The sequence below is a fragment of the Schistocerca nitens genome, unplaced genomic scaffold, assembly GCF_023898315.1.
Source record: "Schistocerca nitens isolate TAMUIC-IGC-003100 unplaced genomic scaffold, iqSchNite1.1 HiC_scaffold_487, whole genome shotgun sequence".
NCBI lineage: Eukaryota > Metazoa > Arthropoda > Insecta > Orthoptera > Acrididae > Schistocerca > Schistocerca nitens.
In genome coordinates this window covers 149,636-165,014 of record NW_026046020.1, presented here as the reverse complement: position 1 = coordinate 165,014, position 15,379 = coordinate 149,636, and the positions used below count along the sequence as shown (strand labels likewise).

Here is a 15,379-nt window from a genome sequence, read left to right as displayed (position 1 = left end):
AAACGAAACGTACAAACATACACGCGCCCGAAGCGTGGCCACACACGGACGGGACCGACAGGCTCCAAGGCGACCAAACGATGGAAACACAAACACAAAAACAAAAGACACGCGAGCGAGCGGGCGAGCACGCAAGCAGTCGCCTCGCCTCTGTCCTCCCGCCCCCGCCCTTCTCCCCACCACATGCCCACAAACACACCGCCTGCCCGCATCTCCACATTCGCCCCCTCCATTTGTTCCCTTGCGTTCGTTCGTTCCTTCCTTCCATGTGTCTGCGTGCGCGGCGCCTCTCCAACATCCGCCGTCCGTCCCGTTTTCGCCGTACCACACGCCACCGTCGGCGCCGCCTCGCCTCGCCTCCTCCCAGGCCACCACCGCCGCCGCCCCTGTCCGCCCCGCACACCACCATACACCGCTGCTTGTCCTGGCCGTTGCCACCAAAGGCGCCAGCCGCAAACCGCGCCAAACGCCGCAGCGCGCGTGCGTCCTTCCTTCCTTCCTTCCTTCCTTGCTTGCTTGCTTGCTTGCTTCTCCGTGCCGACGCTGCCTCTATTCCCGCACTGCGCGTACCGGAGTGACACGCGCACCCCCCTCGCGAACGCACGACTCATTGTCCTTGTTGTTTCTCCTCTTTCTTACGTCTTTGTTTCTTGTTTTTTTTTTTTGTTTTGTTTTTGTTTTTTCTTTTTCCTCCCACCGCCGCATGTGACACAATGGCCTCCCTCCCCCTTTCGTTCGTTGTCGCCGCTTTGTTTCTCTTTCCCATTGGTGCACGTCCGACGCGCTCCATTTCCACCACACCACGGCCATCGGCCTCCTCAACGGGCAGGCGCAGTGTGCCATTCTCCGGCGCCCAAGCACACCGCGCGGCTCGCTCTCCTCGCCCCCACGCCACGCCACGCCACGCCACGCCACGCCACGCCACGCCACGCCACGCCACGCAGCACAAATGCTGCCGTCTCGCAACACGACACACGGTGCGCACACCCCCGACCGCGCGGCTCTTAAAAGGCATGGCACCGGCGACATGCGCCGCCCCGGCCCGCACCCGTCGTCTCACGTTCACTGCCGGCCGCGTCTGCGGCTACAACCGCACCACAACAACGGTCCCCTCCCGGCAACACATTTGTTGCACAAACACAACCGCCGAGCGCAGCGCGAGCCACCCACACGCGCCCTCCCCGTCTTTAAAGCCTCCGCGTCTCCTTTCTCCTTTCGCGCCCCCTCCCATCTCCCGAATATGCCAGCAGCGGTGCCACTACCGCGAAACGGACACGCCTTCCGGGCCACATGCAAGGGCACGCCCACCACCAACTACTGCCATATTCGCGGACGCAGTTAGGCAACACGCAACGCACTCTCTCTCCACCTACTTTCACTCTCTCTCTCTCTCTCGTCCCTTCTCTTTAAAACACACAAACCAACCAACCAACCACGGCTAACACACTTTTTCGCGACACCTTTGACTGCCGTGACGGCAGCTATCGACCTTCTAAACACACACACACACACCCACCCACCCCTACATACACACCCTTCGCTACACCGGACAACAACAGCGTACACAACAGGAGGGCACACGAAACGGCAGGCAAGGGCAAGGCATTCTCATAGATTCCTCCTCCGAGCCATGTCGGCGAACGCTTTTTTTTTCATCCGGGAAGGCAATGCAATTCAGCCGTCGCCACGGCCGACACTTGCAGCCGCGCCGTAAACGCCTCTCAGTGCGGCTGCAATGCACGGGAACGTTCCGCTGCTATAGACAGCGCCTCTCCGTTTTTCCCTGCTTCGTTTTCCGGTGATTGCTTCTCCATTTTGTTTGTTTGTTTTATTACTTTCCGTTCCCCTCCTCCACCATTGTTTCCGTCCCCAACAGTTTTGCTCATTCCACACGTTCTGCCCAGACACGACACTCGACCGATCAAAGGTCAGCCTTTCGTCACCGTTCGCGGCGCCGACGGTGCCACAGTGCGACTGGTGTTCACACCGACACGTTGCCATGACGCCGGTGTATCGCGCCGATATTGACAGTTACTCAGAGCCGCCGGATCGGATCACATCACCGACACACCTGCCATTTCACACCGGGGGACACAGACCAACGAAACGCGTGTACGCCCATAGCCTCACGCTTACTGTACTCAACCGAACACACGTGCACCTTGAATGACGTGCGTGCGCACAACAGTCCAATCAATCATCAGTCAAACTGCAAGAAACGGCTATCATCACAAATCAAGGGCAACCGTGCGTGTCGCCTACCCCACCCGCCCGTACATTTCTTGGCGACATCGTAATGGATATGCATGATAGTACGACACGTCCATTTAAAACGTCAACCAACACACCAACGCGCCGTACAGCAAAGGGAATAGTCGACGGCAACACAACATTTCACCCTCGCCATCATGTATGATGTGACAACAGACACCCGCAGACGGCCGTAACGGTGACAGCCAACAATCAATCAATCGCGAGGACTTTCAATTGCAGTCACGTGACTAACCGGGCAGACGGAGACAAAGAAATGAATCAGCGCCACAGACAGCACCAACACCTCCTATCTATCTATCTATCTATCTATCTATCTATCTATGTGTCGACAAACAACCACGCCAGGACTCGTGCACGCATTCCACGTCACACCGGCGGCAACCAAACCCTCGCGGCCGTACCCCAGTAACCACAACCACATTCGAGACCACACCACCAGCTGCCTCGCAACCACAACCAAACCGGGTAGCTATGCCGCCCCCCTCTCACACACACACACACACACACACACACACACACACACAAACAATTCCGCTCTTCCCGCAAAGGCAATTTGGTGGCCCTGAAAAGGGCCGTTTTGCCGCTCTCGCAACGGAGGGAGCTTCCTTCCTTCCAAGAGCCGAAGTAACAACCTCCCCTCCTTACTTGGAGCTCGTGTACTTGGTCACCGCCTTCGTGCCCTCGCTCACGGCGTGCTTGGCCAGCTCGCCAGGCAGCAAGAGCCGCACAGCCGTCTGGATCTCGCGGGACGTGATGGTCGAGCGCTTGTTGTAGTGCGCCAGGCGAGACGCCTCGGCCGCAATGCGCTCGAAAATGTCGTTCACGAAGCTGTTCATGATGCTCATCGCCTTCGACGAGATGCCCGTGTCGGGGTGCACCTGCTTCAGCACCTTGTAGATGTAGATGGCATAGCTCTCCTTCCTCTTGCGCTTCTTCTTCTTGTCGCCCTTCGAAATGTTCTTCTGCGCCTTGCCGGCCTTCTTGGCGGCCTTCCCGCTAGTCTTGGGCGGCATCTCGAACGTACAACAACAAGCAGCAAGCGCTCCGCTCTAGTCAGCGTCTCCCCACACAGTGGCACCCGCCGCTACCGCAACACCGCACCTTTACCAGCTCGCCCTGTTGCGGCCGCCGACCAATGGGGCGCGCGCGCAACCGGCCGCCGCACCCGAGCCCATAAAGGGACCCCCACCCCGCCGCCGCCGGCACACGCACGCACTCCGCTGCTCGACTCGCTGCGGCTCGCACCGTTACGGTTACGTGTTTCACGCTTACGCCACTAGCCAAACGCCATGTCCGGACGCGGAAAGGGAGGCAAAGTCAAGGGCAAGTCAAAGTCCCGCTCAAGCAGGGCTGGGCTCCAGTTCCCGGTCGGCAGAATCCACCGCCTCCTGCGCAAGGGAAACTACGCCGAGCGCGTCGGCGCCGGGGCGCCCGTCTACCTCGCCGCCGTCATGGAGTACCTCGCGGCTGAGGTGCTCGAGCTGGCCGGAAACGCGGCCCGCGACAACAAGAAGACGCGCATCATCCCGCGCCACCTGCAGCTCGCCATCCGCAACGACGAGGAGCTCAACAAGCTCTTGTCGGGCGTCACCATCGCACAGGGTGGTGTCCTGCCCAACATCCAGGCCGTCCTGCTGCCAAAGAAGACCGAGAAGAAGGCCTAAACAGGGACCGCGGCGCTGCGCTTGCGTGCTCCCTGCACGCAAACGCAAACGCGCCTTTGCCTTGCCGGCTCGCCTCACAACAATCGGCCCTTTTCAGGGCCACCACACAAACCTACGTCCAAAGCAAAGTTTCCGTCGTCCTCGCCGCACTTTACAACAACGTCCACAGTCATTCATTCGCAGCCGGCGCCGGCGCACGTCCGCCATCTTGTCCACAGCCCGTGTGGCCGAACACACACACACATTTTTTCTGCACCCCTCCACGCACGCACAGTCGCGTTCCAAACAACGACAACGACATCAATACACCAATAATGTGATGTGATCATTGTTAATATGTTCATAATTAAAAGAGCGCGCGCGACACACACACAGCGCGTAACGGCCCGACGACGGACGACACGCGGGGCCGCCGCGCGCGCTCTCCAAACACACAGGCACAGCACAAACCAAACCAAACAGCTGATCCGATCGATGGTCCCGGCCCGCGCCACAAACAAACCACGCACACACCGGACTCAGCCGCGCCCTCCCGCATCCATCACACACACACGTCACGTCGAATCTCCAAACGGAACGCACGCACGCAAAGCAACAGAGGCGCACAACAACAACAAACACAGAGGCAGGCAGGCAACACAGACCCTTTCGCACTTTTCAATTTCCGAACAGTGTGGTGGCCCTGAAAAGGGCCGTTTTTCGTCTCTCCCACCAAGCACGGGCAACGGCACGGCCGCGGGAAGGCCACAGCACAGCACACCGGCTGCCTGCCTAACCGCCGAAACCGTACAGGGTGCGCCCCTGCCTCTTCAGGGCGTACACCACGTCCATGGCCGTCACAGTCTTGCGCTTGGCGTGCTCAGTGTACGTCACCGCGTCGCGGATCACGTTCTCCAGGAACACCTTCAGCACTCCGCGGGTCTCCTCGTAGATCAGACCAGAGATGCGCTTCACGCCGCCCCTGCGAGCCAGGCGGCGGATGGCGGGCTTCGTGATGCCCTGGATGTTGTCGCGCAACACCTTGCGGTGCCGCTTGGCGCCACCCTTCCCCAGCCCCTTTCCTCCCTTGCCGCGGCCTGTCATTCTTCCTCCTCCTCAAGCAAAAAAAGCACAAGCGGCAGCTCCTCACCCGGCGCTAGCGAGTCGGCTACGGTGCGCCGTGAGCGCGCGCCGCCCCCCTATATAGACTCTGGCCCGCCCTCCCCCCACCACGCGCACCGAGGGCATATAAGCGCAGCGCGGGCCCGCGCGGGCCCGTTGTCAAGGCAGCACCGGACGCTTCGCTACCGCACGCACCGCTAACCGCTATGGCCCGCACAAAGCAAACGGCCCGCAAGTCCACCGGCGGAAAGGCGCCGCGCAAACAGCTCGCCACCAAGGCGGCGAGGAAGAGCGCGCCCGCCACCGGCGGCGTCAAGAAGCCCCACCGCTACAGGCCGGGCACCGTCGCCCTGCGAGAAATCAGGCGCTACCAGAAGAGCACAGAGCTGCTCATCCGCAAGCTGCCGTTCCAGCGCCTAGTGCGCGAGATCGCCCAGGACTTCAAGACCGACCTGCGCTTCCAGAGCTCCGCAGTCATGGCCCTGCAGGAGGCCAGCGAGGCCTACCTCGTCGGCCTCTTCGAAGACACCAACCTGTGCGCAATCCACGCCAAGCGCGTCACCATCATGCCCAAGGACATCCAGCTCGCGCGCCGCATCCGCGGCGAGCGCGCCTAAACCGCTTAGCCGCGGCACGGCACCGCACGCGCGCAACACAAAAACGGCCCTTTTCAGGGCCACTAACATCTCTCCGTCGCGAGCAAAACTTTTGTCGGTCTTGCCGCCCAGCCTCTCTCTCTAGCCCCGTTAAAACAACCACCACAATTCCCACCCTCCCGTCCACAGCCGCTCTCGCCAACAATCACATTCGACGTCATCAACACCCCACCCCCTTCAGTACACACACACACACACACACACACAAACAAACAGCCGGACGACGTCACCCACGGGTGGCTGGCCGCCGCCGTCTCCGAGGCGCCACCGCGCCTTCCCAATTCCCGCCGGCCACTTCCACGTCTCAACGTCTCCCTTTCAGAGACAGAGGACACACACACACAAAAACAAGACGCGCCATCCGCAAAGCAAGCAGAGTCTCCAGAAACATGAGAAACCAACCGTCGGCCGCCGCACAAAATACAAAACACAAAACAAAAAAACGGCCACAACCGCTCCGCTACCGCGCGCCGCCGCCTACCGCCACCGGCCCCACAATCCATCCACCACGGCACGCAAACAGTACCCACAAGGGTCATACAGAAACGCCACACAAACATCAACCAACCACACACACACACACACACACACACACCGGCGCATGCACGCACGGCCACCCAAACAACACAACACAACGCGCCAGGCACGACAATCAACGCCTTCCCGACGTCCTCTGATGGCCCTGAGAAGGGCCGTTTTGGGCCGCGCGCAGCCGTGCCATCGCGCGCCACTAGACGACGCGGGGGAGGGGGGTGGGGGACGACGGGGTCAAGCGCCAGCCCTTCCCCTTTCCTTTCTTTACTTTACTTCACTTCACTTCTTCTTCTTGGGCGACGCCTTCGCCTTAGACGGCGTCGTCGCCTTCTTCGGGCGCGGCGCCTTCGGCTTCTTCGTCGGAACCTTGGCGGCCTTCTTCGCCTTCGACGGCGACTTGGCCTTGGCCGGCTTGGCCGCAGCCGCCTTCTTCGCACCCGCGGGAGCCGCCGACGCCGCAGACGCCTTCTTGGCGGCGCCCGCCTTCCGACCGGTCGCCGCCTTCACGCCACCAGCCTTCTTTGCGCCGGCCGCACGGGCGCCCTTCTTCTCCTTGCTGGCCGGAGCGGCGCGCTTCTTCTTCGCACCGCCGGCACGGGCCTTGCCGCCCTCGGCCGCCCCGCCGCCGGCGCCGGCAAGCTTGAAAGAGCCGGACGCGCCCTTCCCCTTCGTCTGCACCAGCTCGCCAGCCACGACGGCCGACTTGAGGTACTTCTTGATAAAGGGCGCCAGCTTCTCCGCGTCCAGCTTGTAGTGCGCGGCAATGTACTTCTTGATCGCCTGCAGCGACGAGCCGCCGCGCTCCTTCAGACTCTTGATGGCGGCCGTCACCATCTCAGAGGTGCGCGGGTGCGCAGGCTTGGCGCGCGGCTTCTTCGCAGACGCCGCAGACTTGGCCTTCTTCGTCGTGCCGGTGGCGGCGGGTGCCGCAGCAGTCTCGTTCGTAGCCGCCTGATCTGCCATTATTTCGACGGACGACGCGCGTACGCACACGAGAGCGAGAGCGAGAGCGGCAGGCGGCAAGCACGGCGGCAGAGAATAGCCGCCGCGCCGCCAGGCCCAGCCAGTGTCGCGGGCGGGCGCGGACGGCCGAGAGAGCGGCCGCCACTCTGCGCGCCGCCGCGCCGCGCCTCCCGCGCTTGCTACCGCCCAACGTCCGACAGCCTGTGCGGACCAGCCCCAAACCTGCGCCGCAACCACCCGCGCCGTTCAAACCACCGAGGATGGGGCTACACACGGCCACACCACAGTCGCCAACCAGTCGCCACGGCAGCGCCGCAAACCACGGCCAAACTGCAGCTACCGCGCGCTACAGCCTGGCTCGGCCCGCCGAGAATCGCCGCCCCCGCCCACATGCCGCCCCCACAGCCCCAGCCGACGACCCGCCACAATGGCCAAACCTTCGGCAAAACTGCCACACCGTCGCCGCGCCAGCCCGGCCAGCGCGGCCGCCGCCACAGCCACACAAGCGGAGGCGTGCGGCGATGCCGGCCGTGCAAACGCACCTCCGCCGCCCCATCGCCCTCCCACCGTTTCCCGATCGGCCCGCAGCCGTCGGGCCACCTCGCCCGCCAACATTCGCGCCCGTTTCTCACAAAATTGCCCGCCGCAAAGAAAACGGGCGCCGCCTGCGCAACATCGGCACCGGCCAACCGAGCGCCGCCGCCCCTCGCCGCTTACGCGAGGGGGGCTGACCGCCGTCCGCAACGACAGACACACCGCATCTGCCTTCAAGCACACACGACAGCCGACCTCCTACATTTGTACGCCGCAAGCCACCCAACGGTGTGTGGCGGAGGGCACTTTACGTGCCACTGTCATTACCACCCTTTGCCGTTCCAGTCGCGTATGTTACGCGGGAAGAACGACTGTCTGAAAGCCTCCGTGCGCGCTCGAATCTCTCTACTGTTACATTCGGGATCTCCTCGGGAGGTATATACGTACGGGGAAGCAATATGTTCGATACCTCATCCGGAAACGCACCCTCTCGAGAAAAACCTGGCGAGCAAGCTACACCGCGATGCAGGGCGCCTCCCTTGCAGAGTCTGCCACTTAGCCATCTCCGTAACGCTATCACGGTTACCACATACCCCTGTGACGAAAACGTTGGATCTTTCTCTATCTTCCTCCGTCAACCCGACCTGCTACGGGTCCCACACTGGTGGGCAACACTCACGTATGGGTCGGTCGAACGCGTGTTTCTGTAAGCCACCTCCTTTGTTGATGGACTACATTTTTTTGTTTTTGCTAAGCATTCTCCCAATGCATCTCAACCTGGTACCCGCCTTACCAACAATTTACTTTTATCTGATCATCATTCCACTTCCAAATCATTCCGCACGCCTACTCCCAGATACATATTTTACAGACGTCACAGCTACCAGTGTTTGTCCCGCTATCATATAATCAATCACACAGTAAAGGATCCTTCTTTCTGTATATTCGCAATACATTACATTTGTCTATGTTAAGGGGACAGTTGCCACTCCCCCTGCACCGGGTGCCTATCCGCTGCTGCCGATCGTCCTGCAACCTCTCTGTATACTACATACAGCATCATCCGCGAAACGACGCATGGAACGTCCGCCACTATCTACTAGGTCATTTATATGATGTGAATTGTGAAAAAGCAATGGTCCCATAACACTCCCCCGTGGCACGCCAGGGGTTACTTTAACGTCTGTAGACGTCTGTCTCTCCATCGATAACAACATGCTGTGTTCCGTCTGCTGACATCTCTTCAATCCAGCCACACAGTTGGTCTGATATTCTGTAGACTCTTACGTCGTTGATCAGGCGACGGTGCGGAGCTGTCTCGAACGCCTTCCGGACGTCAAGGACAATGGCATCCACCTGGGAGCTTTCTGGGTCTCATGGGCAAATAAAGCGAGCCGGGTCTCACACACGATCGCTGTTTCCGGAATCCATGTTGATTCCTACATAGTAGACTCTGGAGTTTCCACAAACGACATGATACTCGAGCAAACAACATGTTCTACAACACATCGACGTCAGAGATATGGGTCTATGGTTTTGCGCATCTGCTCGACGACTGGGACTACCTGTGCTCTTTTCCAATCATTTGGAACCCTCCCTTCCTCTCCAGAGACTTGCGGTACACGGCTGTTAGGAGGGGGGCAGGTTGTTTCGCGTACCCTGTGTAGGAATCGCGAATTGGTAATCCCGTCGGGTCCGGCGGACTTTCCCATTCCTCCTTGGACACTTACTTCGATGTCAGCCAGTTTCTCGTTCGTGCGAGCATTTAGAAGACGGAACTGCAGAGTGCGGTCCGTCCTCTGTGAAACAGCTTTGGAAACAGGTGCTTAGGTATTTCACCACAGCTTTACGCGTGTCATCCTCTGTTTCAATGCCATCGCCATGCCGGAGTGTCTGGATATGCTGTTTCGAGCCACTTACCGATTCAACGCAAGACCGCAACGTCCTAGCATTTTCTGTCAACGTCGGTCGGTACATAGGGTTTGTTCTACTTTCGAATTCACTGAACGCTTCACGCATAGCCCTCCTTACGCTCACTTTGACATCGTTTAGCTTCCCGTTTGTCTCGGAGGATTTTGGCTGCGTTTTAAACTTTGGGTGAAGCTCTCTTTGCTTTCGCAATAGTTTCCTAACGTTGTTGTTGTTGTAGTAGTATACCACGGTGGGTTTTTTTTCCCATCCCTCACAGTTCTACACTCGGCACGTACCTGTCTAAAAACGCATTTTTACCATTGCCTTGCACTTTCTCCATGAACACTCAACATTGTCAGTGTCGGAACAGGCATTTGCGTTTTCATCTGTCAGGTCGTCTGGAAATCTGCCTTCTATTACTCTTGCTAGCCAAACAGATACACCGTCCTCCCTGCAACGGCCTTATGATCACTGCGTCCCTGTTCTGCACATACAGAGTCGAAACACGTTCGGGTCTGTTTGTCATCAGTAGGTCCACGATGTCATCTCCACGAGTCGGTTCTCTGTTCATTTTGCTCGAGGTACTTTTCGGACAGTGCACTCAGTATAATGTCACTCGATGCTCTCTGTCCCCCAACCACCCGTCCTGAACATCATCTGAGTGTCCCAGTCTATATCGGGTACATTGAAATCTCCACCTAAGACCCTAACATGCTGAGGAAAATGTATGTGAAATGTGTTTCCAAATCCGTCTCTCCGTTGTTCTGCCACTAATGCTGCTGCGTCGGGAGGTCGGTCAAAGGAGCCAATTATTATTAAACCTAGCTCGGTTGTTGAGTGTAACCTCCACCCACAATATTTCACAGGAACCACCCACTTCTACTTCACTACAGGATCAAAACCACTACTAAACAGCGACGAACACACCACCACCGGTTGCATGCAATCGAGCCTTTCTAAAACACCGTCCGTACCTTTGTGACAATTTCGGCAGAATTTATCCCTGGCGTCAGCCAGCTTTCTGTACCTTATAACGATTGCAGAGCTTCGGTGCTTTCTCTGTCAGCGCTTGCGGTTCCGGTACTGTACCAACGCAGCTTCGACAGTTGACAAACAATACCGATTGCTGCTTGGTCCCCGCACCCGTTGAGGCTGCTGTTGCCCCCTTTCTGTACTTGCCCAAGGCCATCTAACCTAACACAAACCGCCCAGCCCACGCCACACAACCCCTGCTACCCGTGTAGCCGCTTGTTGCGTGCAGTGCTCTCCACCTACGACTATAACATGCCTTCGACATTCGCACTGTACAACACCTTAGGTTAGGGTTGGCGTCGCTTGGGTTAGGTTAGGTTACGTTGGTTGGACGTGGGTTAGGTTAAGGGTTAAAGTTAGGTTAGGCGTCAAAGTTAGGTTAAGCGTTCGGACGTGAGGCGTCAGGTGGCCGCACCTACCTTACGGCCGGACATCTTAGGTTAGGCTAAGGGCGCCGAGGTCACGTTACGTTCACCTTCGGGCGCCACACGTAGCTGTCACAGGTAGGTCGTAGTTCGGTCGGTCGGTCGGTCGGTCGGTCGGTCGGTCGGTCGTCGGCAAGCCGCAAAAAAACTACAGACGACGTCGACAAAACCGCCGCAAGACCGAGCAGGAGGCAGATATATACCGAGCGCCAAAGAGACCGACCACACACACACACACACACACACACAACAAAAAAAAAACAAAAACAAAAACACACAAAAAACACCACCCACCGGCCAAACGGGCACCACAAAACCCACAAAGCCGAGCACCACACGTCGCGACCAGAGGCAACCCCGCAACCGCAACGGCGCTTTCCGCACCGGGCCGGATGCACGTACGACAACACCGCTACCCGTACACAAGGCCTCCCATTGCACACAGCCGCTCTGTGTTCAACATCATCAATGGCGCGCCCGCGGCTCGTCGCGGTCGCAGCCATGACGCCGCCGCCACTTTTGCACCAACACATTCACGCACCGCAAAACAGCTCGCCGACCCACCGACACAGCACAGCCGACAAACAAAAACAACCGCGGCGGCGGCAACAAAACAAACAACTCGCACCAAGCGTCCGACAGAAAACAAACGGACAAGCACAGGCCTCTGCTAACGACCACGACACAGCGGCACGCTGCTCCTTTCCCGCCACTCTCGATTCACAGCGCACGCGACCCCGTCGACGACGACGACGACGACGACAACGACACGCGACGGGCTCGCTTCCCGCAACCTACACCTTTCCGCCACCGCCACTACGCACGGCTCCACCCGACGCCCGTCGCAACGGCACTACTGCACGCACTATCACCCGCCGCCGCCGCCTCTCCCCCCCTTCCCGTACACAACAACACAGCCAAAAAACACACTCACGACCCAAACATGACAACATGATGGCACGTGCATCGGCGCACACCCCCAACCAGTCACCGTCGACACAACCACACGCAAGGCACGGAAACCGGCGTCCTTCCACGTTGCCATCAAAGCAGCACAAACAACCACAGGAGGAACCACCAACAACAGCCGGCCGGCCGGCAACCACCAAACGCACATTCCCGCTCGCCACCACACACCTCTCGGCAGCCGTTTCGCAAAGACAAGACATGACGCGACATCATCGCATCACGGGCGACGCACGCACACCGACCCACTTTCCCCGCCCGTCTCTCTCTCTCTTTTTCTTCCGACGCCTTCGGCCGAGCACACACGTACGTGGCACAACGCCCAACACAGTCACACACAGTCGACAGGCGCACGCCCAGGCACGCAACGACGCAGCGCAGCAAAGGCGCCCGCGACACATACCTCCTCTCCCGTCTCGCCGCCGACCGCCAGCCAGCCACTCGCAATGTGCACTGGCCAACCGGACACACGTCCACCGCGCCGCCTCCGACCACCCGCCAGGGGGCGCTCACGTCCGCGACAACAGCGCGGCCCGCCGCCGGGCGGGCCCAGCCCGGCCCAGGCGGCGCGCGCTGCTCTGCACTCGGCGCGCCGCGCCCCACATCCTGCTGCAGACCGGGCTCGTCTCTCTGTACGCGTCTGCGTCTGCCCGCATCTCATCTTCCTGCGCATCGACACAACGAGGCCACGTGAGCAAACCCCCGTCACAACGCCACATCACGCACTGCCTTGTCGACCGCCTAAATGCACTCACCCACCAGCCATCCGCTTCGTCCTCTTCTTGCTTACTCGTTGTTCGTCGTCGTTGCTGCTGCACCAGCAGCAGCGGCGGCGGCGGCGGCAGCGCACACAGCCCCAGCCGGCCGCATCCGAGGGGGCCCCGCCGCCAGCGTCGCCTCCTTGGGCACAGGTGCGGTGCTGTGGCCGCCCATCCAACCGCATTTGCTGGCCGTCCCAGCCGCCAGGCAGGCGTTCCCACTGCCGCGCACCGCCTCTGCTGCAGAAGACGAACAAACGAAACGTACAAACATACACGCGCCCGAAGCGTGGCCACACACGGACGGGACCGACAGGCTCCAAGGCGACCAAACGATGGAAACACAAACACAAAAACAAAAGACACGCGAGCGAGCGGGCGAGCACGCAAGCAGTCGCCTCGCCTCTGTCCTCCCGCCCCCGCCCTTCTCCCCACCACATGCCCACAAACACCACCGCCTGCCCGCATCTCCACATTCGCCCCCTCCATTTGTTCCCTTGCGTTCGTTCGTTCCTTCCTTCCATGTGTCTGCGTGCGCGGCGCCTCTCCAACATCCGCCGTCCGTCCCGTTTTCGCCGTACCACACGCCACCGTCGGCGCCGCCTCGCCTCGCCTCCTCCCAGGCCACCACCGCCGCCGCCCCTGTCCGCCCCGCACACCACCATACACCGCTGCTTGTCCTGGCCGTTGCCACCAAAGGCGCCAGCCGCAAACCGCGCCAAACGCCGCAGCGCGCGTGCGTCCTTCCTTCCTTCCTTCCTTCCTTGCTTGCTTGCTTGCTTGCTTCTCCGTGCCGACGCTGCCTCTATTCCCGCACTGCGCGTACCGGAGTGACACGCGCACCCCCCTCGCGAACGCACGACTCATTGTCCTTGTTGTTTCTCCTCTTTCTTACGTCTTTGTTTCTTGTTTTTTTTTTTTGTTTTGTTTTTGTTTTTTCTTTTTCCTCCCACCGCCGCATGTGACACAATGGCCTCCCTCCCCCTTTCGTTCGTTGTCGCCGCTTTGTTTCTCTTTCCCATTGGTGCACGTCCGACGCGCTCCATTTCCACCACACCACGGCCATCGGCCTCCTCAACGGGCAGGCGCAGTGTGCCATTCTCCGGCGCCCAAGCACACCGCGCGGCTCGCTCTCCTCGCCCCCACGCCACGCCACGCCACGCCACGCCACGCCACGCCACGCCACGCCACGCAGCACAAATGCTGCCGTCTCGCAACACGACACACGGTGCGCACACCCCCGACCGCGCGGCTCTTAAAAGGCATGGCACCGGCGACATGCGCCGCCCCGGCCCGCACCCGTCGTCTCACGTTCACTGCCGGCCGCGTCTGCGGCTACAACCGCACCACAACAACGGTCCCCTCCCGGCAACACATTTGTTGCACAAACACAACCGCCGAGCGCAGCGCGAGCCACCCACACGCGCCCTCCCCGTCTTTAAAGCCTCCGCGTCTCCTTTCTCCTTTCGCGCCCCCTCCCATCTCCCGAATATGCCAGCAGCGGTGCCACTACCGCGAAACGGACACGCCTTCCGGGCCACATGCAAGGGCACGCCCACCACCAACTACTGCCATATTCGCGGACGCAGTTAGGCAACACGCAACGCACTCTCTCTCCACCTACTTTCACTCTCTCTCTCTCTCTCGTCCCTTCTCTTTAAAACACACAAACCAACCAACCAACCACGGCTAACACACTTTTTCGCGACACCTTTGACTGCCGTGACGGCAGCTATCGACCTTCTAAACACACACACACACACCCACCCACCCCTACATACACACCCTTCGCTACACCGGACAACAACAGCGTACACAACAGGAGGGCACACGAAACGGCAGGCAAGGGCAAGGCATTCTCATAGATTCCTCCTCCGAGCCATGTCGGCGAACGCTTTTTTTTTCATCCGGGAAGGCAATGCAATTCAGCCGTCGCCACGGCCGACACTTGCAGCCGCGCCGTAAACGCCTCTCAGTGCGGCTGCAATGCACGGGAACGTTCCGCTGCTATAGACAGCGCCTCTCCGTTTTTCCCTGCTTCGTTTTCCGGTGATTGCTTCTCCATTTTGTTTGTTTGTTTTATTACTTTCCGTTCCCCTCCTCCACCATTGTTTCCGTCCCCAACAGTTTTGCTCATTCCACACGTTCTGCCCAGACACGACACTCGACCGATCAAAGGTCAGCCTTTCGTCACCGTTCGCGGCGCCGACGGTGCCACAGTGCGACTGGTGTTCACACCGACACGTTGCCATGACGCCGGTGTATCGCGCCGATATTGACAGTTACTCAGAGCCGCCGGATCGGATCACATCACCGACACACCTGCCATTTCACACCGGGGGACACAGACCAACGAAACGCGTGTACGCCCATAGCCTCACGCTTACTGTACTCAACCGAACACACGTGCACCTTGAATGACGTGCGTGCGCACAACAGTCCAATCAATCATCAGTCAAACTGCAAGAAACGGCTATCATCACAAATCAAGGGCAACCGTGCGTGTCGCCTACCCCACCCGCCCGTACATTTCTTGGCGACATCGTAATGGATATGCATGA

At 59.7% G+C, this 15,379-nt stretch overlaps 1 protein-coding gene across 1 annotated transcript in view; it reads right to left on the bottom strand.

Moving 5' to 3' along the window:
- Window positions 1–15,379, bottom strand: part of LOC126232405 (loricrin-like) — a 96,404-nt gene that overhangs the window by 17,433 nt on the left and 63,592 nt on the right. Inside the window, exon 6 of the mRNA XM_049942668.1 lies at window positions 12,911–13,058. Within this exon, the coding sequence (XP_049798625.1) occupies window positions 12,911–13,058 (148 nt within the window). The remainder of the gene's footprint in view (window positions 1–12,910; window positions 13,059–15,379) is intronic.